A 24193-nucleotide genomic window follows, 5' to 3' on the forward strand; every position below is an offset into this window, starting at 1 on the left:
AATAAGCCAAATTTGGGTAAATGCAACTTTTCTTATGTTTGGGTCGAAAGAACTCAATTTTGCGTTAAATCAACCTAAAATTGAGTATATTTTTCTAATGGAATTAAAGCCAAACTACCTAGTGGGGACCTTGGAAATTTAGCCAAAATTGAGTTATTGGGCTTAACTACGGAATTGCGTTAAAACAACCCAAAATTGAGTTAAATTCCGTCTCCGTGTATGATGAACTCCCCTTTTCTTTTTGTTTTGCTCTCCCGTTCGTAATTCGACAAATCGATGATTAATGCTTTTTGTTATCAGTGGAAGTTGATCCCTAATTTTCACCCAAAAAGTTTTAGTTGAGAAAGTATCGAATTGAAACAAATGATATTATGGCTTGTAATGGGTGTACAAAAAAATTTGGGTTTTTCCTCAAAGAGGTAAGATGGCAAATTATCTATTTTCAAATGTATTTACCTGAAGATTGTTTTTTGCAGAATGGATGTCCGTCTTGTAAGTTCTCATTCTGCTCGAAATGCTTGAAATTTCGCATAAAAATCGAAGGAAAATCAAAAGACGTCTGCTTACGATGTTACGAATTGTCCAAATCTAGATTAAATCCCAATACTAGCGAAGCAATTTCATCGAAGTCCAAAACGTAAGTTTTTCATAGGAATTTTTACAAGTTTATTGTAAAAGAAAATAATTAAGGTTTGATTAAGAACACAGGGCTGGTAGCGACTGAGTGCCTTGAAAAAGTATTTTTTTAGAGACGTCTTGCCTAAAGAAGAGACCAAACAAAGACATACCTAACCGGATCTAGGCGATAAGAGTTCGACTTCTTATGAAAGCTAACTAGCCATTTATCGAAAAATATTTATAAGAAGTGTTATTTCTTTTATTCCTCCTTCCTTGTGATGTCAATTATTTTCAACACAAATTTGCCCAAAGTTCCCTTCAAATATTACTCTAAACATTTGTTCAGAAGAACATTTAGTTGTTTTTATTTTATTTTTAATGGATTTGCTCCAAGAATGTCGTTTAAAATACATTCCAAATTTATCTTGTAATTTTTCTATGAATAACCACAGAAATAACTTTAGGCTTTCCAACAAGAATACATCCAAATAATGTTTCACCATGTTTTTCAAGAAAGTCTCAAGTCATCCAGAAGTTTATCCAGTGATTCATCCTTCGATTTGCCCAGGACTACATCCAAGATTCTCGTATCTTCCAGAATTCATCTGATAAATTCTCCAGAGATTCCATCAGAAATTTCTAAGGATATCCTACATCATTGTCGTTGGTGGTAGTTGGTCCCTAGTGATTTATCCTACCTCCGTTCTGGTCACGATCTTCAGATTATCGTGATTCGTCAACATTCGTATTGATAAAGTGGGGGGACATGGTTGAAATGTGGTTTTAAAGAAACGAATGTCAGAACAGGTATCCACCGGCGACGCCAAACGGACCAACGTAATGTGGTGTAATTTGGGATTTGTGGATTGAATACTGATACTTTTTGCCAAGCATCAATATGGGTGACTTTCGAGGATAGCAAAACGTAAGAGGGGTTAGGACGAGGTTGTGGATTTACTGGGCAAATCCATCACATTGGGGTTATGACTCTGTGTCTTGTCAGGAATAGGGTCTGATTGGTATTGTAGTATCCAATAGAGTTCGGAATTGATAGACTGACTTTGAGGAAAGAAGTTTTGAACGTAAGGCAGCAGCACCTTGGATCTTGGAGGGCGCAGGTCTGGAGAGTTGGGCAGCTGTTTATGCTGGGTTACATTACGTTACATTACGTAGAAAGTGGAATCTGTTTTGCCTCGCATAAATTATGGGAGGTATTTGAAAATGGTTTCTTGTCCAGATTGTGTAACGCAAGAAAGAATCTTTAGCTTTGCGTTATATTAGGAGGTTAGTATAGTGCAGGGTCGAAGAGAGGATTAATATTTGATCACTTAAACTTTACGCTGCAAGATATTCGTAGTCGTTTTTCGTTTTTTTCTGATGTACAGATATAAACATGTATATTTAGCCTAAATAATAAACAATCATACGCGTAGAGCCTACAGGTCATGAAGTTAGGATTGAAATCAAAGTAATATTGCACATTTCTTTCACACCACAGGATTATCGCAGAAGTTTTCACATGTGCGGAGGTGCCGGTAGAGGTGCGCGATTGCGTCGAGTCGGGTCGGTGTTTTCAGCGGACTCATATTTCGCAAATCGAAGAATAAGTGCTCTGAGGGCATCAACATGATTCGATGCGGTCCCACACTTTTATCTGTGCTTTTGCACTTGTCTTATTAAATAGGAATACTTTGTGTTAGGGAGGGTGTAGGAGAATAAATTATGATTTATTAGAATTTTCTGATAGAGCAGAAAGCATCAAGCAGCGCTTGTGTGCAGTCGCTTTTCTAATCGCTGGTCGATTTTTAACCAATCACAGTTTTTAAACCGTTTGTGTTAATACGTTAATTTTTATCCACGGGTTTCCGTTTTTAACGGGTGGATCTTAACGTGTGTTATTCCGCGAGACGGATTAAGTTTAGTTTCGTGTACCATTTCCGCGAAGTACGTGTTTTTTACGCGATCGGTATACCTACCTGTTTTGCTCCAGAAGCATCGATACTCGCGCGATTGTGTGTCGCGGGCCCCTTCTACCCAAATCGGGGAAGGGGTCTTCAGCCTGGAAAGTGAGTGACAATTGGCGGCCAGAGGGAACCTAGTTTTCTCCGGTCCCACCAGTGTATCTTATCCCCTTCAATCCCAACATACCGGGAAGGGGGACGAAGAAACAAATAAGTGGTGAGGGGAAAGAAACAAACAGGCGCCAAAAGTGTATGAACTAAGAGAAGTGCGCATCTGTGAACCTTGTTGAACCCTCGTTTCGGTACCAAAGGGGGTGTGAAAGGCAAGGGTGAAGAAGAGAGAACACAATCCCGAGTCTAGCCACCATTTCTGGTGTGTGTATCTGCCCAAGTGTCGTGTGAAAAGCTAATTTTATTTGGTACTCTTTTTTGTGCGTCTATTGCTCTTGTTGAACAGACGAAGAGAGTGAGTGCTTTCTCGGGTCGGTAGGAGTGATTGAGTCCTCGGTGAGCCTGTGTTCGGAGCATCTATCGTCGGCTTCAGTGAGTGTTACTCGGTGACAATCTCCGTGGGTGTTAGGGTGATCCAATTTTTGGTGTGCGCGATAAACAAGGAAAACATCGCTGAATATCCTTTAAAAAAAAAAAAGGCCTTTCGGGGTTGTAGGGATGGCATCCAGCTCGGGATGGCCCCCTGACGGGAGCCATTTTCCACCGTTGAGCCAGGAATTATCTGCCAAAAACATGCTGGGACCAGGCAGACGCACGATGCCGGATTTTATGGATCCTGACGGCGCATTTGGTCAATTACAAATCCTTCGTATCCAAGGTAAGAACGGCGCCCCATTGCCGATCGTCCCGTTCATCATTCGTAGATCCATTCAGCGTATCGTCGGTGGCAGAATCGAAGGGGCTTTCCCGGAGGCCGGTGGTAAATCTTACGCTATAAAGACGAGGAATACAAGTTCGATTAACAAGCTGTTGGAGATGAGTAGGCTGGACGATGGAACTGAGGTTGAGGTCATCGAGCACCCGGTACATAATCAAATTCGATTAGTAGTATCATGCAGTTACGTCGTCAACGTTGACACTAAGACACTCGAGCCGGAGCTTAGTGATCAAAACGTCAAGGAAGTGCGTCGCATCACTAGACCCGGAAGTGGCGAAGAGAGAATAAACACGCCAACCTTGATTCTCACTCTCTGTGGTACATGCCGACCCGAATTTATAAACTTCGGTTACATACGGTGCCATACCCGACCGTATTATCCGAATCCTATGCAGTGCTTTAATTGCTGGGCCTTTCGCCATACGTCGAAGTGGTGCAAAAACACCACTGTCTGTGGAAAGTGCTCCCAAGGGCACCCATCGTCGAAAGAGGAACCCTGTGACAGTCCGGTCTACTGCGGAAAGTGCAAATCGAACGACCATGGAATCAGCGAAAAATCCTGTCCAGAATTCAAGCGCCAGGTCGACATCGAGAGAGTGCGGGTTGATCAAGAGGTCTCCTACGGGCAGGCCGCAAGAATTGTGGAGAGTAAAAACCATCCTCTGGCCCCGAATACCACCGCAGCCGTGGTAGGAATTTCGCCCCCAGGTACGAATGAGTTTACGAGCCCCAATGCGGAGATAGTCGCCTTGACTAAGCGAATCGACTCTCTTATCGAAGCCCTTCAAAGCCGAGATAACCGGATCGCTCAATTGGAGCAGCAGCTAGCCATGTTAAATGGTCTACCCCATATAACAACAGAGCCCGATCAATCGCCGAATCCGGATACTATCATCGAGTGCCCTCCATATATGAAAGCCTTTCTCGCACAGCAACAACAGATGTTCTCCAACGCGATGAAGCACCTGTACACGCAAAACCTCAAGATGCAGGAAGAGTTCGAATCGATGAAAAAATCGATGTCAACGATCTCACCACCAAATGCAAAGATCGTCGACTTAAAACAGTGCATTCTCTCTGCCACCCAGCCGGCAGAGAAATCGTTAAACATCAACCCACCCGCTACAACAAACCAAGACGGTGCCGTCATCAGCATCTTGGACTTATCGTCCTCAACGATGTCGGAGACGGATCCGATCGAGCCAGAGGAAAAAACTTCCGCCTTGGATTCAACTGCCGATATAAGTGATGAGGAATATAGCGATCCATCTCCAGTCGTCTCATCGAATACTATTCCAGCCAAATCTTTCGACACACCCAGGCCGAAAACTATCATCTCCAACCCGAATGACTCTTCTCACAAAACACCAACGAACTCTAAACCCACTAAAGCAGCGAACAAAAGAACAGCAACCAAACTTTCCCCCTTGGAAAATGCTAGGGGAAACGATCCCTTGCCGAAACATAAAAGACAACTACCCGCTACCGGTCGTAACCGGTCAAATAGACAATAGCTTTCTCTCCCAGCAAAAACTCCTCCGTCAACAAACCTACCGACCCTACAACAACCAACTGTCCGCTTTTGATGGCAAATAGTCGGGGCGCCTTTGGACTGGAAGCTATACCCCAACCAGCACCATCGAATCGACCCCGGCATTTGTCCAGCATTTCGGATGAAGAAAATAGTGCCACGAACAGTCGGGGCGCCGACAGACCGGAAGTCAGGACCCAACCGGAACAGTCGAATCGACCCCGGCGTTCGTCGGACGAAAACATAAATTATGCAAGCTTTTCCCCAGCGAGAGCCCCTGGTAGCCTTGGTCCCTCCAGTGCGGACGACTTCTCCACACCGGAACTGGTGGATAACCCTTGGCGCTGGGGGAAGTCTGGAAGAGGGACGGATAAGGGAATAAACACCCATTCCCCTACGGACCACGTGGGAGTCAAACTCAATCGTTTTTCGGGACGCACAAGGGGAGAAATCCTCGTCCCCCGAAGGACTTCGAGGGAGTCAAGCCAACAAACGAAACCATCAACACCCCAGCCGGTGCTTCCTGGGCAGCCCGAGACTTCCGTTTCGGGTGGTAAGACCCGTTCCAATCGCTCTTCATCAACCCAAACCAAGCCATCTTTCCTCCCGGCGGGTTGCATTAAGCCCCACCGCAGCGAAGCTCTAGCTAAATCTCGTTCCAACAAAATCAAAATAACACTCCTCTCGTCGAACCAACAAACCCATGCTCATGGGGGACATCCTACAACAACCTCTTTTGAAGATCCAATCACGATGGGTAAGTCAGACAGCCATTTTTTATCAAGCCATCAAATTCAAACCGCAACATGCCAACCGGCGCTTCCTGGGCACCCCTGTGGCATCTGTATTCCACATGTCATCCAATCCCGCATAGCAACCATAGTTTCTAGAAGGACCACACCAGTGGTACCTACCGCGAAAGTCAAAACGTTCCCATAGCATCGAACTGCTTAGGCGACACATGCAATGTACGCATAAGCAGGACGATGACCACCAACCGTTTCGACAAATCTGACATGACAATAATGTGTCATACTCATATTTCAATTTCTCAAAGCACAGTCGGTAAGTTATCACCAAGTGCCTTCAGCCTTGAAACTGCCTTCTCCACATGTGCATTCATTCTCTCTCTTTCTTTCTCGATACCGATCGTTATCGATCGCTCACACGAATACATGCATATGATATCCAGCTACCTCCAGTAGGACCTAATGTTAAACGAAACTTTGAATAAACGAATCATTCTATTATCAACCTCAGTCAAGTAGAGTTGAGGATCATTTCACTTCGAAAAACCATTATCAAGGCTGATCGCCTCATGGCGACCGGACTGTGAATCAAAGTGAAAATTGTACTAAAATATTTGAACACATCATGTTAGTGAAAGTTCTGTTCCTGATAACAACGATTATCCTTTGGTGCTTTGCTTATACGTTGTGGAAAATGCTAACAGTATATTATCAGTGAAAATCAAAAATGGGCAAAAGCAGTTCAAAACCAAAAATAACCACGAGTGGAACTAACGTGGAAATAAACACTATTCTGGAACAACACCAAGAACTACACGAGAACCATGAATTCAAGCTATGGCTAATCCTTGTCCTAGTTGCAATACAAGTGATAGTTCTATGTTATAAAGAACTCAAGTTACAAAGCCGCAGAAATGCTTTAAAGGCAGCGAAAAGTGTGGCCAATATCGAAAACGTGTAAAGTGCAAGAAGAACATAATCAACGACTTATGCAATCTGTAACGTCCGTAAGCAGCACACGGAGAAAATGAAGTACTCAAAAGTGAGTTCATTCCACTCAATTCCGGGGGTTCGTGCGTTAACCTAATTTTGAGTTGACGGGGTAGAAGTTGTTTTCATTTGCAGCCGTGCGAAAAAATACCTACTGGCTAAGTTCTTTTCACTCAACCGGCAGATCAAATAACTCAACTTCCAGTACTGTGCCACTTACTCAAATTTGAGGTAACGCACTAAGGTTCGGTTTTTGGGTTGTTTTGCTCTTCGCTCTCTGACAACAATAGAAGGAGCGAATGAAATGGGGAGAGAAAAATAACTCAAAAGTAAGTTAAAAAATACTCAAATATAGGTTTTCCGTTTTCTCCGTGCAGGAGTGCAGTGACTTCAAAAGTGTATTATGCCAATTAATGACCATGTATTACATACATCAACGGCTGACTATGAAGTAATGCAATCCGTAACGTCAGCAGCAGGAGCGCAGTGACTTCAAAAGTGTATTAAACCCAGGGCTAAACGGCAATTTGGAGTGGCCCGTTCGATGGCTAATCGGCAACATAGAGCGGCCAAGGGAGGATAGCGACAACGGGAGGTATCAACATTTCAACACCCGACACCCGTAAATGAATGACGTGTTCTTCGATGTTACCGATTAACAGGTGAGCCAGTGATCGTCCTCAATTCCCGCTATCGCTAAACAATTGAAAAAGTGAAACTTACAAATGACCTGCAACATGCTAATTTAAGTTCCTTTTAATGGTAATGAAGAAAAAAAACCCAAGGTCGTGCTTTGTGCTAGATGTGAATCATTAATATTGAGTTAATTTTAGGTAACTTTAAAAATTTTGAGTAAATTCCCAAACCAATGGATCTAGTTCAAACGGTGTAAATGTATATTGATTATCGAATTCAATCCCATTTATGGATTTACAAGAAGTAAGGAGTGATTTGGAACTAAGAATAGCAGAATTGAACTCAATTTTAACCAATTTTTCAAAAGCACCTAGAAGAAATTACTCACAAAAGTTTTTACATGCAAAAGAGAATAGAGCCAAAATTATATATAATGACGTGAATACCATTTTGGCTTACAACGAAGCATTATTTCATGAAACCGAATTGACATTCTACACTAGAGGGGTGAGGCAAAAATATAATGAAATAATTCTTCTTGTTAATAGCAAACTACCTTTTGCTAAAGCCGATGCAGTGGATTTCAAAACTGCTGCAAACGTGCTATTATTTTTGGCTAAATTACGAGCAAAAGTGAATTTGAGAAGAGTCATACCACCAATCATGGCAGCCCCGACTGTTGATATTAAACTTGGCACTAGCTTAGTACCAGTGTATAACGGTACACCTGAACATCTGGAATCATTTATCGACGCAGTGAACCTTTTTAATGATACTGTCGTAAATACATTCGCCGGGGCTACTGCCGATCAGCAGGCAGCAGCTCAGGTTACCGTAACAAGATTCGTCAAGACTCGACTAACGGGCGTTGCCCGTCAAGTCATTGCTGAAGCCAACGACTTACAAGGCATTTTAAACGCAATAAAACAACACTGTGAACCAAAAACAACTTCCGATAATATCATTGCCAAGCTCAAAGCCGTGAAACAGAAAGATTCTGCGGAATCGTTCTGCAATGAAGTGGAAAAACTGACGGCACAACTTAAAGCTACCTACGTCAGGGAACAAATCCCTTTAGATAGAGCAAGTATTATGGCAACAAAAAAAGGCGTCGATGCTCTAATTGATGGAACCAAAAGCAGTGACACTAAAATTATTTTGAAAGCTGGTACCTTTTCAAAGATTTCTGATGCGGTACAAAAGCTAATGGAAAATGACAAACCAACTCCCACGACACACAACGCTCAAATCTTTACTCTAAGAGGTACAAATTCACAATATCGCGGTAGAAATATTAATCACGGTCGAGGAAATTTTTACAACACTAGAGGAAACCACAATAATTCGCATAGATATCGTGGAAATTATCATCATCAGCGAGGAAATTTTCACAACAGAGGAAATTTTAATAGAAATGACCAACAAACAAGAGGGTCGTACCTCCATCGTGGATCATATCCACAGAGAGGACATTTTAATGCGCATCACGGAATGTTTTTAGCTCAACACATTCCACAACACCCAATGCCACAGCAACAAAATCTCCCGCAAATACAGCAAACTTCCCAGGTATCCCCAGCAATCCACCAAAGCAATCAAAATGCACCTCAAAATTTTTTAGGTATCCCCCAGGGGCAGTTTATGCGATAAACCTTGCCCAAACTAATTTTGTACTTTTAAATATTGAAGGTTCCGAGCAACAATGTAGCTTCATAGTTGATTGTGGCTCAGACATTTCCGTTCTGAAAATCAGTAAAATTAAATCCCAACAATACTATAATCCAAATGACAACTGCACAATTTCTGGAATAGGTAATGGTACTGTAACCTCCTATGGAAGTATCATTACTAAATTACAAATTAACGAAGAGTCTTTGCAACATAAAATTCATTTAGTGGACAACACTTTCCCAATCCCCACGGATGGAATTTTGGGAAGAGACTTTTTTACAGCATACAGGTGTTGTATAGATTACAACACTTGGATGCTTACAATTAAAACTCACCACAATATTACTTCAATTCCAATTTTTAACGAAGCAAAAACAAAACATATTATTCCCCCAAGATGTGAAATAATTAAAAAAATTAATTTGCCTGATCTCTCAGAAGATATGGTTACCATATCCAACGAAATAGCACCCGGATTAGTGTATGCAAATTGCATAATTAATAACGACAACAAATTCTTAAAATTTATCAACACTACGAATGATAATTTGATTATTCCCGAAAACTTCTTTCCGAATATGACACCATTGCGAAATTATTGCTACCACAATAAGATTTCTCCACACACAACGAACAATCTAAGAAACGAACAATTGCTACGCGAGTTACAACTAAAAAATATTGACCCAAAAATAAAACCAGATCTTGAACGTCTATGTATGGAATACAATGACATATTCACATTACAAGACGATAGCCTCACTACAAATAATTTTTACGAACAGGAAATTTTGCTGAATGACAATTCTCCTGTTTATATTAAAAATTACAGAACCCCGGAAGCACAAAAAACTGAAATCAAAGTACAAGTTCAAAACATGTTAGATCAAAATATTATTCAACCTTCAATTTCTTCATACAATTCCCCAATATTACTTGTTCCAAAGAAAACGGCTTCCGATGATAAAAAATGGAGATTAGTTATTGATTTTCGACAACTAAATAAGAAAATCGTACCAGATAAATTTCCGTTACCTAGGATTGATGAAATATTAGACCAATTAGGCAGAGCAAGATACTTTTCTACTCTTGACCTAATGTCTGGATTTCATCAAATTCCTTTACACCAGCATTGTAGAAAATTCACAGCATTTACAGCAGGGAATGGTCATTTCGAGTTTACTAGGCTTCCGTTTGGATTAAACATTAGTCCGAACAGTTTTCAGCGCATGATGACGCTGGCGCTTAGTGGCCTACCACCCGAATGCGCATTCCTTTATGTAGATGACATAATTGTTATTGGATGTTCGTTGAGTCATCACCTTAATAATCTTTCCAACGTTTTTGCTCGGATGAGAAGTTGCAATTTAAAATTAAATCCGAAAAAATGTTGTTTTTTCAGATCAGAGGTCACATTTCTTGGCCATCACGTTTCACAGGAAGGAGTACAACCTGATAAAACTAAGTACTCAATTATAAAACAATACCCAGTACCGAAAAATGCTGACGAAACACGTAGATTTGTTGCATTCTGCAACTACTACAGACGTTTCATACCTAATTTTGCCGAGATTTCACACCCACTGAACCACCTTACCAAAAAGGATACAAAATTCGAGTGGAATGAACAATGCCAGAAAGCATTTCTTACATTAAAACACCAATTATTATCACCAAGAATTTTAAAATTCCCAAATTTTAAGAAAGACTTCATTATCACGACTGACGCCTCAAAAGTGGCTTGTGGAGCAGTTCTAGCTCAAGAGTATGACGATATCGAATTACCTGTGGCATTCGCCAGCCGAACGTTCACGAAAGGTGAAGCGAATAAGTCAACTATAGAGCGTGAACTAGCCGCTATCCACTGGGCGATTAAATATTTTCGACCATATGTATATGGCAGAAAATTTGTAATTAAAACCGACCACCGACCGCTTGTTTATTTATTTACCATGAAAGACCCTTCATCCAAGCTAACACAAATGCGATTGGACTTGGAAGAATATGACTTCGTAGTACAATATATAAAAGGCAAAAGCAATGTTATTTCAGATGCACTCTCCAGAGTAGATCTAGATGTACAAGAACTTAAAAGTATGTATATATTAACCAGGTCAATGACTAGAAATAAACCAACACCTGTAATCGTTCAATCGGCTTCACCGGAACCTGATCAATTCCGAGTGTATGATGCCATTACAGGTCGTGACACTTTTGACTTACCTAAGCTTAACTTCGTTGTTAACCAGAATACAAATAAGGTTAATTTAGTTTTATTCAATAAAAACTACAAAAAGAGTCTTGCTTTAGAGTAAGATCTCGAATTGTTAAATTTATTACCCACGCTACAGAAAGCATTCGGAAAAATTGATAAAGGGATCCCTACAATTAATAATACAAATATAAATGTGCGCACAAATAAGAAAACAAAAACAAGAAATGCTATTAAATTTAGCTCGAAAAAGCCTAATCATTTTGCATTGGCTACAAATGACCAAATTTTCCAATATATTGATGTCAATACATTTAAGGAATTAGGTAACAAAATTCTTAGGAATGTTACTATAATGTTGTACGATAGACCAAAAATAATTTCAAAATTGAATGATATTGAAAATATTCTTCACCAGTATCATAACACTCCTCTCGGAGGACATCCAGGAATAAACCGTTTGTACAGAAAATTACGACCAATTTTCTATTGGTCAAATATGAAACAAACTATTACAAATTACGTAAAAAAATGCGAACTTTGTAAAATTAACAAGCATTTTACTCACGTACAAACCCCAGCCATAATCACGACAACGCCCATTAAACCATTCGAAGTAGTATCAGTTGATACTGTAGGACCGTTTCCGCTTTCAATTAATGGAAATCGATATGCAGTATCAATGCAATGCGACTTCACAAAATTTGTCATATTAGTACCGGTCTCGGACAAAACAGCAGCCACTATGGCAAAAGCCGTAGTTGAACATTGCATATTAATATATGGACCAATGACAAAAATTAAAACTGATCAAGGTACAGAATTCAAAGCTGTTTTTGATGAGATGTGCAAGACTCTGCAAATAACTCACACTTGTTCCGCCGCCTACCATCCACAAACGATTGGTGCGTTAGAGAGAAATCATAGGTGTTTGAATGAATACCTACGAAATTTCTGTAACGATCGATCTAATGATTGGGATAATTGGCTTGCATACTACTCTTTTGCGTATAACACAACTCCTAACCTTGACCACAATTACACACCGTTCGAACTAGTATTTGGTAAGAAACTAAACTCTTTTGAAATAGTACAAAACAAAATAAACCCAGTATACAATTATGATTCCTACGAAAAAGAAATGAAATTCAGATTACAAATTGCTCATACCCAAGTTCTAGATGCCATACGAAAAATAAAAATGAAGAGAACCAATAAATTAAATGAAAATGTTAGAAACACGGATATCAAAATTGGTGATATTGTTTATTTGGAGCAAGAAAATAGAACTAAACTCGATCAAGTCAGTTCAGGACCTTATAAAGTCATTACTACAACAGTATCGAATGCTACAATTACAAATGACCAAAACAAATGTATAGAAGTTCATAAATCACGACTACTTAAATTTAAAAACTAAATTTTCTAAAGGGGAAAGAGTATCTGATGATCTTTTAAAATGTAGTATTTAAATTCCAATTTCAACATTAACTTTTCCATAGATCAATAACACAACAAATTATATCGCAACCGAAAAACAGCATGTGATATACAAAGAAAAATTAACGAAAAACCAACTTATTTTGTGAGAGGTACTTGGAGTCATATGGCATACTTTATATGTTCTACGAACATTTTCCTTTAGGGGGATGGTGTGGCATCTGTATTCCACATGTCATCCAATCCCGCATAGCAACCATAGTTTCTAGAAGGACCACACCAGTGGTACCTACCGCGAAAGTCAAAACGTTCCCATAGCATCGAACTGCTTAGGCGACACATGCAATGTACGCATAAGCAGGACGATGACCACCAACCGTTTCGACAAATCTGACATGACAATAATGTGTCATACTCATATTTCAATTTCTCAAAGCACAGTCGGTAAGTTATCACCAAGTGCCTTCAGCCTTGAAACTGCCTTCTCCACATGTGCATTCATTCTCTCTCTTTCTTTCTCGATACCGATCGTTATCGATCGCTCACACGAATACATGCATATGATATCCAGCTACCTCCAGTAGGACCTAATGTTAAACGAAACTTTGAATAAACGAATCATTCTATTATCAACCTCAGTCAAGTAGAGTTGAGGATCATTTCACTTCGAAAAACCATTATCAAGGCTGATCGCCTCACCCCGAACTCCTGGTCTCGGGTGGTAAGCCCCACCCCAGAAGTCCAACACCAGACAACAATGAGCCATCTCCTCTTCTGGCGGGTCGTGTTAAGTGCCCCCTCGACGGAGCTCTAGCTAAAAAACGTCCCCTCTCGAATCAGCAACCCCCTACCCATGGGAAATCTCCTACACCAACCGCTCCAGACCATCCAATTACGATGGGTAACATGGCACCCTATACCGCACCAAGCTCGCCACAGTCTTCCTCACCTCTGTGGGAATCATCCACTTCACACGCCAACGCATCTACGGGCACCTTCTCCAAGGATCCAGTGTCGCCTACTGATGAAGGACCTAGATCGACTGTCGAACCAAACCGAATAAGCAACATCAGAAAACTCCCCTCAGACTGCCTCACCAACAGTGAAAAATACGATAGTTATATCGCTTCTTCGCTGGGCCCCGGCGCTTTATTGGCTCCTTGTTGTTCTACCAACAGAGCAAGTTTGGCTGTCGACCTCTTTGGGCACCCTATGCACTCCAACCTAGGCGGTAAGTCCCAACAACTTGCCTTTTCCCATGAAATTGCCTGTGACGTTGATATTAATTCCAACTCTAATCTGGAGACCACGAGTAGTTGGGGCGACAGCCGACCAGCAGCTGTATGGGGACTGGAACGGTTGAACCGTTTTCAACACTCGGCGGGCGAAATAGGATCCGAGACAGGTAACAACCCAAACGCAGATGGAAGATGCATCTCAGCACCTTCCCCTTCTTCAAGACTCTCCGAGACCCACTCTAGTACGCACTCGCACCCTAATGTCAATCGAAACGCTCGACTGATTCTCCAGTGGAACATAAACGGTTTTCTCAACAATTTGTCGAACCTGGAAATGTTGGTAAATCAACACGAGCCCCTGGTCATCGCTTTGCAGGAGACCCATAAAGCCTCTGTAGACATTATGAACAGCAGATTGGGAAGAAAGTACTCCTGGCATGCAATTCGAGGGTCCAATTTCTACCACTCGGTTGCGTTAGGGACTATCAACGAAATTCCATACGAGATCTTACAACTGGACACCGATCTACCCATTGCAGCTATCAAAATCTCGTGGCCTTTCCCGATATCAATCGTTAGCTTCTATCTTCCCAATGGGAAATTAACGAATCTAAAGAACCGACTGATCGATACCTTCGATAAGATACCTGACCCAAAGATCATCCTTGGAGACGGCAACGGTCACCACACTACCTGGGGCAGTCGCGTTAACAATGCCAGAGGTTCCGCGATTTTTGAAACCGCAACCGAAACAGGATTATGCATCCTGAATGATGGCTGTAAAACCTTCATCCGTGGTCGCGTAGAAACATCTATTGACATCTCGCTAGCGTCCCACAACATCATCGATCGGTTGCTTTGGTCCGTGGACAACGATCTGTCGGGGAGCGATCACTTCCCAATATGGATCCAATTGAACTCATCACCGCCAAAAACCTCCCGTCGACCTCTCGCTGGCTTTATGACCAAGCCAACTGGAAAATCTTCCAAGACAGAATGGAGGAAATTCTGGAGTCTTCTCCTCCGTCTTCTATCGATCATTTCTCGAACAGCATTATCGAGGCCGCTACGGCGGCCATTCCGAGGACTAGTCCCACCCCCGGGCGAAGGGCCCTTTGTTGGTGGTCTGAGACCACAAAGAAAGCGGTCAAAGCAAGACGCAAAGCACTCCGCGCAGCCAGACGACTACCGGCCGACCCCCCGGAGAAAATTGCCGCGATGGAAAAATACCGAGACGCGAACAACAAATGCAAGTTTATCATCCGGGAAGCCAAGGAAAAATCGTGGACGAGTTTCCTTGACGAAATCAACGATAACCAGTCCTCCGCGGAATTATGGAGCAGGGCAATGTTGCTGAACAACGATCGGAAACGCGAGGCACAATGAATTTTCGTAGGCATAAAAACAGAATCTGCGAATAAACACAAACAACCGTTCGGGCGCTTCATTCGTTCGTGTTTCATTTTCGGATCGCTATTTCTCCCGACGCTATCATCGTGTGATTTTCCATCGCTCGGTAATGTGAACGGTACGATCCATGCTGCCTGTTCTTCGCGAAGAGCAGGAAAATATTCATTTCGATCATCTTCATACGGGCTCGCATCAATCACGCTAAACTTGCTCCGCTCAAAAATGAGTGCCGAGCGCACAAAATTGGCCTCTTTTCGTGCAGCACAGGTTCTGTGCAAAGGGGCTGTACACAGTTTTGTGCAAACGGTGGTAAACAAAACTGAATGAGTTAAATGAGCTCAGAGGAGGAACGCTTGGAATGCGGAATTCACTTCCAATTTTAAAGTTTTTCAGAGATTTTTTCATTTGAATAGCCGAAGTGGACGCAAATGGGGAAAAAACATTCGCATTTGCGACCATCTTCCGGCTTTTCGCTAGAAAACATCTCAGAAAACTCCCCATCTTACCAACCTACCTGTTACCTGCCGCGCGGGAGATCATTGACAGTTCCGTTTCCATCGATCCCTGCACAGCCGAAGGCCAACATGTCGGCAACTCGCAGAATGAGTGTGACCTACACAGAATTTTCACTCAGTCAGCCAGTTCTGCATTGGTTGCCTTATTCTATGTAGTTTTAATACATGCGCTGCGTGGAGCTGGCTTAGCGTGGAGTGTTTGCTTGACTTTACGAGAAGAAGCAACCTTGTAATGAATCACCAGAATGAACAGCGCGTGGATAAATGAATCCTACAAGTGGAAAGGCTTCGCGAACCACTTATCGGTGTGTTCATTTTGCTTCTTCGGCTTTGCATCCGTTCGCTTTTTGCGATGCTCTTCGTGACGCAAAAATGAAAAATGAATTTTGGCGAATGTTGGATCGCGAAGATGCGTCGATCATTGTTCACGAAGAAGATCCATCGCAACACTGGAGCAGGGTGAACGCCATTCAGGGTAAGCGCCAAACCAGAGGTCTAGTCCTCAAATCCGGTAACCAGACGACCCGGGATCCAATCCTTGTCGCTGATGCCCTGGCCGACTACTTTGGAGACCTTTCGTCCTTTCATCGATACCCGCTCGACTTTCAAAAAAAACACCAACCCGCCAATGCCGCCTTTGCTATGACACAAGTGCCAGGTTTCCCCGTTCAGAACTTTAACAAAGAATTTTCCATGGACGAACTCCTCTTTTCCCTGAGCAAGTCAAAAGGAAAATCCGCCGGTCCGGACCAGATTGGCTATCCGATGTTGAAAAAATTACCCCCGATAGGAAAAAGAAAGGCACTAGACCTAATCAACAGCGAATGGTTAGCCGGGACCCTACCCGACAGCTGGAAGTGCAGCCTGGTAGTGCCGATTCCGAAGGCTTGTGGTACAAACTACGACCCCAGCGATTTTCGCCCAATAGCCTTAACAAGCTGCTTGGCAAAAATGATGGAGCGCATGGCAAATCGCTGACTGGTGGAATACCTCGAAAAAAAAACGATCTTCTGGACAACCGTCAACACGCTTTCCGGGCAGGTTTCGGCACCGGAACCTATTTCGCGGCCCTTGGGGACATTCTCAATGGAGCATTAAAAAGGAATGAACACGTTGAAATGGCATCCCTGGACTTGGCGAAGGCCTACAACCGAGCCTGGACCCCGGGGATATTAAAGTGCCTAATGGACTGGGGTGTTACTGGGAATCTTGCCAGCTTCGTTAAAAACTTTCTAACCAACCGTCGTTTCCGGGTTAGCATCGGGAATCATCAATCCAAAGAAATCCCCAAAGAAACCGGTGTTCCACAGGGATCGGTTATCGCCGTTACGCTGTTTCTGGTGGGAATGAATGGTGTCTTCCAATCCTTGCCGAAAGGTGTATTCGTGCTGGTCTACGCCGACGACATTTTGCTGCTAGTGACAGGAGTACACCCGAAGATGGTCAGGCGAAAATTGCAGGCAGCCGTAAATGCAGTCGCCAAATGGGCAATCAAAGTGGGCTTTGAAATCTCAGCAACCAAATGTGCAAGACTCCACATCTGCAATTCGAAACATCAACCACCAAAAAAGCCAATCACGGTCAACGGTACTGCCATTCCAAACAAGAAAACCGTTAAGATCGTTGGCGTCACCCTCGATCGACACCTCTCCTTCAAAGCCCACTTCGATAATGTCCGATCGGCATGCAAGTCCCGAATCAACTTGCTGAGGCTGATATCCGGCAAAAGGAAAAGAAGCGACCGAACGTCCAGAATCCGAGTTGCCAACGCAATCGTTAACAGCCGATTGCTTTACGGGATCGAAATAACGAGTCAACGCTTCGACGAACTGATCAGCAACCTAGGGGGAACCTACAACAACGCGATCCGGATAATCTCGGGACATCTGCCTTCTACGCCAGCCGACTCGGCCTGTGCCGAAGCCGGAATCTTGCCTTTCCGATACAAATTGGCTAACAATATTGGCAGTAGGGCCATCTGTTTCTTGGAAAGAACCAAGAACGACGGATCGGAAGCCTGTATCGAAATACAGGCCAACCAGATCCTTAGGTCCGTGGCCGGCATAGAGCTCCCTTCGGTATCTGAGCGACACCGTAACGGAGCCAGAAGCTGGTCTGCCAGGAAAATAAAGGTGGACAATTATCTGAAGCAAAAACTCAAGAAAGGTGGCAACCCAAGGCTCGCACAAGCCCTTTTCCTGGACCGGATCAGAACAAAGTACAGAATATACAACGTTCGGTACACGGACGGGTCGAAGGCTCTCGGGAAAGTGGGGATAGGCTGGTGCGGCATCGGCTTTCGGGAAAGCAGGAGTCTTCCTAGCCAATGCTCGGTCTTCTCGGCAGAAGCTGCTGCCATTTTTCAAGCAATCTTGCAACCGTCGGACCTTATCGGGCCGGTACTCATCGCCACCGACTCAGCTAGCACAATCGCAGCAATATTATCGGACACTAACAAGCACCCTTGGATTCAGGAGATACAGGATGTGCTTGATGACGAAGAAAACATCACGCTGATGTGGGTACCCGATCACAGCGGAATTGCGGGCAACGAGGAAGCGGATAGGTGTGCCAATACAGGCAGAGACAGCGAGCGTCTGACCGACATCGTCCCGAGCGCCGATCTCAAATTGTGGCTACGGGAAAAAGTTAACGACGCATGGAGGAGAAAGTGGCAGAGCGAAAGGAACCTTTTCACCAGGAAGATTAAAGGGGACGTTAGAAAGTGGAAAGATCGTCCAGACAGAAGGGAACAAGTTATCCTCTCCCGACTTCGAACGGGGCATACACGAGTCTCTCACTCGATGAGTGGCGGACCGAATTTCCGAAGAATCTGCGAGACTTGCCAGGTTCACAACTCCGTTGAACACTTCCTGTACACTTGTCCTACTCTGGAACTCCTGAGAAAGCAGTACGATATGGGAAGCATTCGCACGAGCCTACAGGACGATAGATCCAGCGAGGCTGTGCTTTTCCGTTTCCTCAAAGATGCCAAACTTTTCGACGAAATCTAACAGATTTTTTTCATCCAGCCAACAGAACTCTAGAGTTATTGGATAACCCAAGCGTAACTGGGCTCCCCAAGCACTTAAACTTGGGTGGTAAGTCCCACGTCTACGCCAGTGAAAACGTTGACCTACTATTGAGGCAATAAAATACCGTTACTGGGCACCCTGAGCACCCAAAACTCAGGTGGTAAGTCCCACGTCTGCGGCTGTGTTTTTTAAATGAAGGAAACTGACTCCCCTGGGCACCCTAATCACTTGGTAGATAAGACCCACGCCCGCATCTAGAAACAACGCAATTAAAAAGCAACAAAATATCGTAACTGGGCACTCTGAGCACTCAAAACATAGATGGTAAGTTCCACGTCTGCGACTTTATCAACAAACTGAATGACCCCACTCGTACAACAAGAAAGAAAACCGGAGCCTGAAAAGAAATAAAAATCATTAAATTGGGCATAATTAAGCTACTTCATACCCGACTCACCCCAAGCTGTCAGTCGATCCCCCCTCCGACACGATACGTTTTTGGAGGAGAGAAACAGCTTCCCACATAAGGCATATCGTTTGCCTGAATCAGGGATGCTGACAGGATCAACCATCTCTCCGAATCCACACTGCTACCCCCGCGGCTGCCGGTCGCTCATCGGTTCAATAGCTGATTGGTGGTCTTCTCCCGCACCCGTCGTAGCCGGATTTGCCGCATACTCCAACCTTGGGAAAAAGGAGTCTCAAACTTTCCTTCCTCACACGACGGCACATCGAGGATTTTCCGCTGAAAGGCTGGTGGGTGCTCCTTCTAGCACCCGTTGTACTCCTTTACGCGGCTCATCACAGAGACGAAGGGGAAAAATCCTTTTTTCCCGTATACGGTGTTCCCACGACGAAATCGGGTTCCACAAGTCCATCACGGGGCTCACCAGTCCTCGGCGGTTTTTGGACAGACCCAGAATTGGCCGAAACAAGAGAAAAATTACGGACCTTACAACACAAGAAGAGGAAGCGCGTGAATGTCAAACGTTGGGACATCACAAAACGGAACGCAAGTTCCATGCAAGATGCAAAAAGCCTCCTCATTAGCTAGAAAAATATGTTGTTTCTTTGTTTGTTCAATTCCAATCTTAACTTGTAGTATTGTTCCTTTCATTTTACTTGTTTGTTTGAATGTGTTAACTGTAACTAGTAACGTTAAATATGTGAAAACTTTCTATTTTTTCCGTCTAGGCTAGCCCATCTGGCTAGTATTTTAGTCGTTAAAAGTGGTGAACTCGCCAAGGGCGAAAAGCCACTCTAATAAAGATAAATAATAATAATAATTTCTGATAGAGGCATAGTATTGAAAGCTAATGGGGATTTTGACGGTTCGATTGGCGGCTTACCGCCTACTCGCATTTCTCCCTTTCAGGATCTCTATTCACAACAATAATTATTTAACACAAAACTAATATCAGATGGGCCGCCATTCTGTGGAGTGGTGTGGCCCCTTCCTTACCTTGTTTTCTTATCTTTCCAGAACAACCGAAATGAAGAAGAAAACCTCCAAGCCATTGTGGCGAAGTGATGTCACAACAGGAAGATGTGCCAACCCGGCACGCAAATATTCCCACCTTAAGGACGTAAATCGGTGCATTACAATTTGATTACATGGATAATAATAACTATTTACACCCTGACAGAATTGCATATCTCATAAATAGGTAGAAGGGCGGGACGATGGTGCGGGCCTACCCACTCTGTCATCGGTGTGCGTCGGGCGTGCTAACTGGTATAGCATAGCCTATGGGGCTCCGCCTGCACAAATCATGTTTTCTTTCTCTTTCACTTTTTGTGAATTGCTAACAACAATGCCATTACAGTAAATCCAATACAAGAATGCAGTGCAGAACCTCATAACGCCTTTTTCGGTAAACGTATTTCTCAGCGTGGGGTTTATAGGGATGTTTGTGTAAACAACGCAGATTGGCCATGGCTAGGGGGTGCGTTGATATTAGCAGATTAGCAGATTAGCAGATATCCTACATCATTGTCGTTAAGAATTCTTTTAAGATTTATGCCAGAAATTCCTCTAAGGACACCTCCGGAATTACTCCAGAGATTTTTTAAGAAATTTTCCAAGCACATCTTCAAAGATTATTTGTAGGAAAATGTCTAAGTCTTTTTTTCAGAAACTTTCAAAATATGCAGGAGATATTACTAAAGAAAATCATAAAGAAGCCATGAAATAACTGGAAAGCCAGAGAAATAATTTTCCGACCTGAAAGATTGTGAATGTTAGGGAATTTCACTTGAGGTCCGGGAAAAAATAACCGATTATAAATAAAACCGGGAAAAATAACCGATACAATAAATGTTGTATCATTTTTTGTTTCTCTGAACATTTATGTATTTGAATAGCTTTAATAATATAGTAAATTGTATACTTTAGCTACACAGATTTATGATTGAAATTACCGTTGGTGTCAGGGCTGCCGTGTACCCTCTAGAATTGCCAAAAAAAAACTCTATATTCAAAAGAATTATGAGAAATTTTCCGCAGCGCGAATGTATTTGTAGACAAAATATCCACAAAACAGCAAAATTGGTAGTAAAAGCAAAAATTGATTGTCTATTGGATTTCTCCTAAAGATAAACCTTTGAAATTTTATGTAAGGCATATTATTTGGCTGGTTCCTAAAGAGATTTTTGATGAATTTCTGGGTAAAGTCGTTGAATTCAAGAAAAAAAAACAAAGTAAGGAAACCATCAAAAAATCTTACAACACAAAATGTGAATGTTCCCCAATGAATCTCGCTAAATAATTTGTCATCATTCCAAAATGTCATTCCCAAGGTTTTCGCCAATAACCTTATTAAAAATAAAGCAAAAATCATCAAACGAATATTCAAAAAATTGAAATATACACCAAAAATCTTATTAATAATAAATTTAGAATCTCTAGAGAAATCGGTCGAGGATCAAATTTCTTAGAAATGCACAAAACATTTCGTAACAAGGGTTTAGATCAAGGACTAATATCGAATGAGGCTTCTCAATAAGTATCTCCAGATATCCTTAAAAAAGTAACTAAACATAACATACTGAGATCTCCGACTTTATTCGCCAACAGTAAACTATAGATGGTTTTGCTAAGTGTATGTTGTAGATAAAGCAGGATTCAGTTTTAATGCAGCTTGAGGCCGAACAATGTGTTAGGGTGTGGTCTCTCGGATGCAATATGTACCGAGGAGTTATCAAATAGGTAGCAATTTGAAGGCCGCTGGGTCTGTCGCCCTTTTTTCAGTTCTAGCTAAAGACTTCGAATCTGCTAGGAATTTCAAGACAAATTTGCCAATTCATTAAAAAATCCAATGATTTTTTTTTACGTAATAATTTTTTAGCGATATTCCAAAAATCAAACATATCGCCAAAAACATCACTAGGATTCCCGCAAAGTACGTATTATAGATATGCCATGGTTCATAGATTTTATAGATATACCTACCAAGCATCTCATCAAATACCTTGCCAAAAATTGTCAGAATTCTCAATGTGATTCGATCTTCCCTTGAATCCGGTCAGTATCTCGCCGAAAGAAATCTTTGAAAGATTCTTAGCAAGTTTTTGGATTATTGAAGAGTGAAGAGTACTTAAGACAAGATAAAATACGATTTCAATCTACTTTTAACGTTTCTAGAGTAATGAGTAGAAACACAAGTTTTGTTTTCGTTAAGATTAACAAATTAAATGACCTATATTTTTTCTGGAAAGTCGCTATAACTGTCGCTTTAAACCATTACTTGAGTGTTCTTTGGTTTCCAAAATAACTAAGCTTCTTAATTGATTTCTATTGCAGCGACAATTCGATCCTAGATGTTCCAGTTGAAGAAGTGGTTCCTGTTGCAACAAACATTATTAATCCCGTATCCATTAAGTCGGAATCGGAAGTAATTCCTGACAGGGACACCGAAATATGGGAACGACTCGCCGCTTTGAAGCAAAAGGATGACAAACCCGATCAACAACTGCCCAATTCAGAAGTCCCATCAAGTGCTGGAACCAGTCTTACCGACATGGAGAAAAGGCTAGCAGCTTTAAGAGGAATTGAGTATAAGGATTACACAAAAGCGAATAAGAATTTTCTGTTGAAGAAAGATGGTCGTAGCGAGGAGGAACAAATCATCGATCTTATGAAACAATTCGAGGAAGAAAAGGAAATACACGAATCCATGGATAATAATCGGTTGGCGGCAGTTGACGACATTGAAAACCGCTTAGCAGCTTTGAGGGATATCCCTGCTGATGAATCTAGCAAAGAAAAACCATTTGCCGAAAAGGATCTACCAAATTCTTCTGACGACGAAGACGAGGAGAATGAGGAAGATGCTGCCAAGAAATTAGCCACCCGATTTCTGGAAGAAGCGGCTATTGATGCCAAAAAGCACCCAATGGATGACGATGAAGACGAATTGAATAATCTGGACATTCCGGTTCCATTAGATCCGTCCGAAATAGAGGAGCTCCCATGGTGTACCATTTGCAATGAGGATGCCGTTATTCGTTGTGTAGGCTGCGGAGGCGATTTATTCTGTCGAGGCTGCTTCAAAGAGTGTCATGACGATGACAAAGATTACCGGAAACATGAAATCAAACCATTCAAAGCTGTGAATAAAACCAAAAGCTAATTGAGTTACTTTATATGTAGAGTTATAGCCAAAATAAAGTGCTTTATTGTGATCAATCGATCAATCGTATATCGGAGCCATATTTTTTTTCTTCATAGCTAATCATCATTATCAATAAGACACACAGTGAAAAAGATCTACTTTGAATAAGTTATTGCCTTTTTCAAAGCCGAAGAAATTTGCTTTGGATTTGTGTAAAAAGTTAAAGGTGCCCACTTTGCATTTCCTTTATTAAATAATACTTTTATTCCTTTTGCTCCAACTGTTTGCCATAAACAATCTAACTCGCTATCGAGATACGGTATATCGAGTAAGAGAAAGTTGACTGTAGTTTGTAGTTATTTCGGAAGAACCGTTTCGTAAAATCCGAGAAAAAGATTTATTACTTCATATGTAGAGGAATTCCGTAAGAAAACCATGCAGCAAATGATTACATCTTGAAGAATTGCCCTAAAAGAAACTTGTGAACTACCCATGTAACCATGGTGCTCTAGCTACAATTTATGCATATAGTGGTTATCACGCCCAATGGTATAGGTGCCCTAGTGTAGATGTAGTTGTGAACCTTAGAGGAAAACAATATGCACTCAGTCACGAAAAACACCCAGAAACCGGGTGTAAATTTTTCAAATTGGGTAATATTTCCATATGCATTTTGATGAGTCTG

General features: G+C 42.1%; 1 protein-coding gene across 2 annotated transcripts; it reads left to right on the forward strand.

The window, feature by feature from the left end:
• Positions 1 to 244: 244 nt before the first annotated feature.
• Positions 245 to 23595, forward strand: LOC5572777 (abscission/NoCut checkpoint regulator). 2 transcript variants are annotated; one of them, XM_001654124.2, is made up of 3 exons: positions 245 to 419; positions 477 to 637; positions 22698 to 23595. In XM_001654124.2, exons 1-3 carry the CDS (start codon positions 372 to 374, stop codon positions 23524 to 23526), a joined length of 1038 nt encoding a protein of 345 aa, XP_001654174.2. In that variant the 5' UTR covers positions 245 to 371; the 3' UTR covers positions 23527 to 23595. The 2 variants fall into 2 exon arrangements, with proteins under 2 accessions (XP_001654174.2, XP_021708095.1); XM_021852403.1 differs by lacking the exon at positions 477 to 637 and having other exon boundaries at positions 281 to 419.
• The last annotated feature ends 598 nt before the right edge of the window (positions 23596 to 24193 follow it).

This window comes from Aedes aegypti, chromosome 1 (genome assembly GCF_002204515.2).
Source record: "Aedes aegypti strain LVP_AGWG chromosome 1, AaegL5.0 Primary Assembly, whole genome shotgun sequence".
Classification (NCBI taxonomy): domain Eukaryota; kingdom Metazoa; phylum Arthropoda; class Insecta; order Diptera; family Culicidae; genus Aedes; species Aedes aegypti.

Excerpts from the sequence above, each read along its gene's own strand:
- LOC5572777 (XM_001654124.2), top strand. The coding sequence starts at position 372 with ATGGCTTGTAATGGGTGTACAAAAAAATTTGGGTTTTTCCTCAAAGAG. Across the intron at positions 420-476 it reads TTGGGTTTTTCCTCAAAGAG|AATGGATGTCCGTCTTGTAA; the intron begins GTAAGATGGCAA and ends TGTTTTTTGCAG. Across the intron at positions 638-22,697 it reads ATTTCATCGAAGTCCAAAAC|CGACAATTCGATCCTAGATG; the intron begins GTAAGTTTTTCA and ends TTTCTATTGCAG.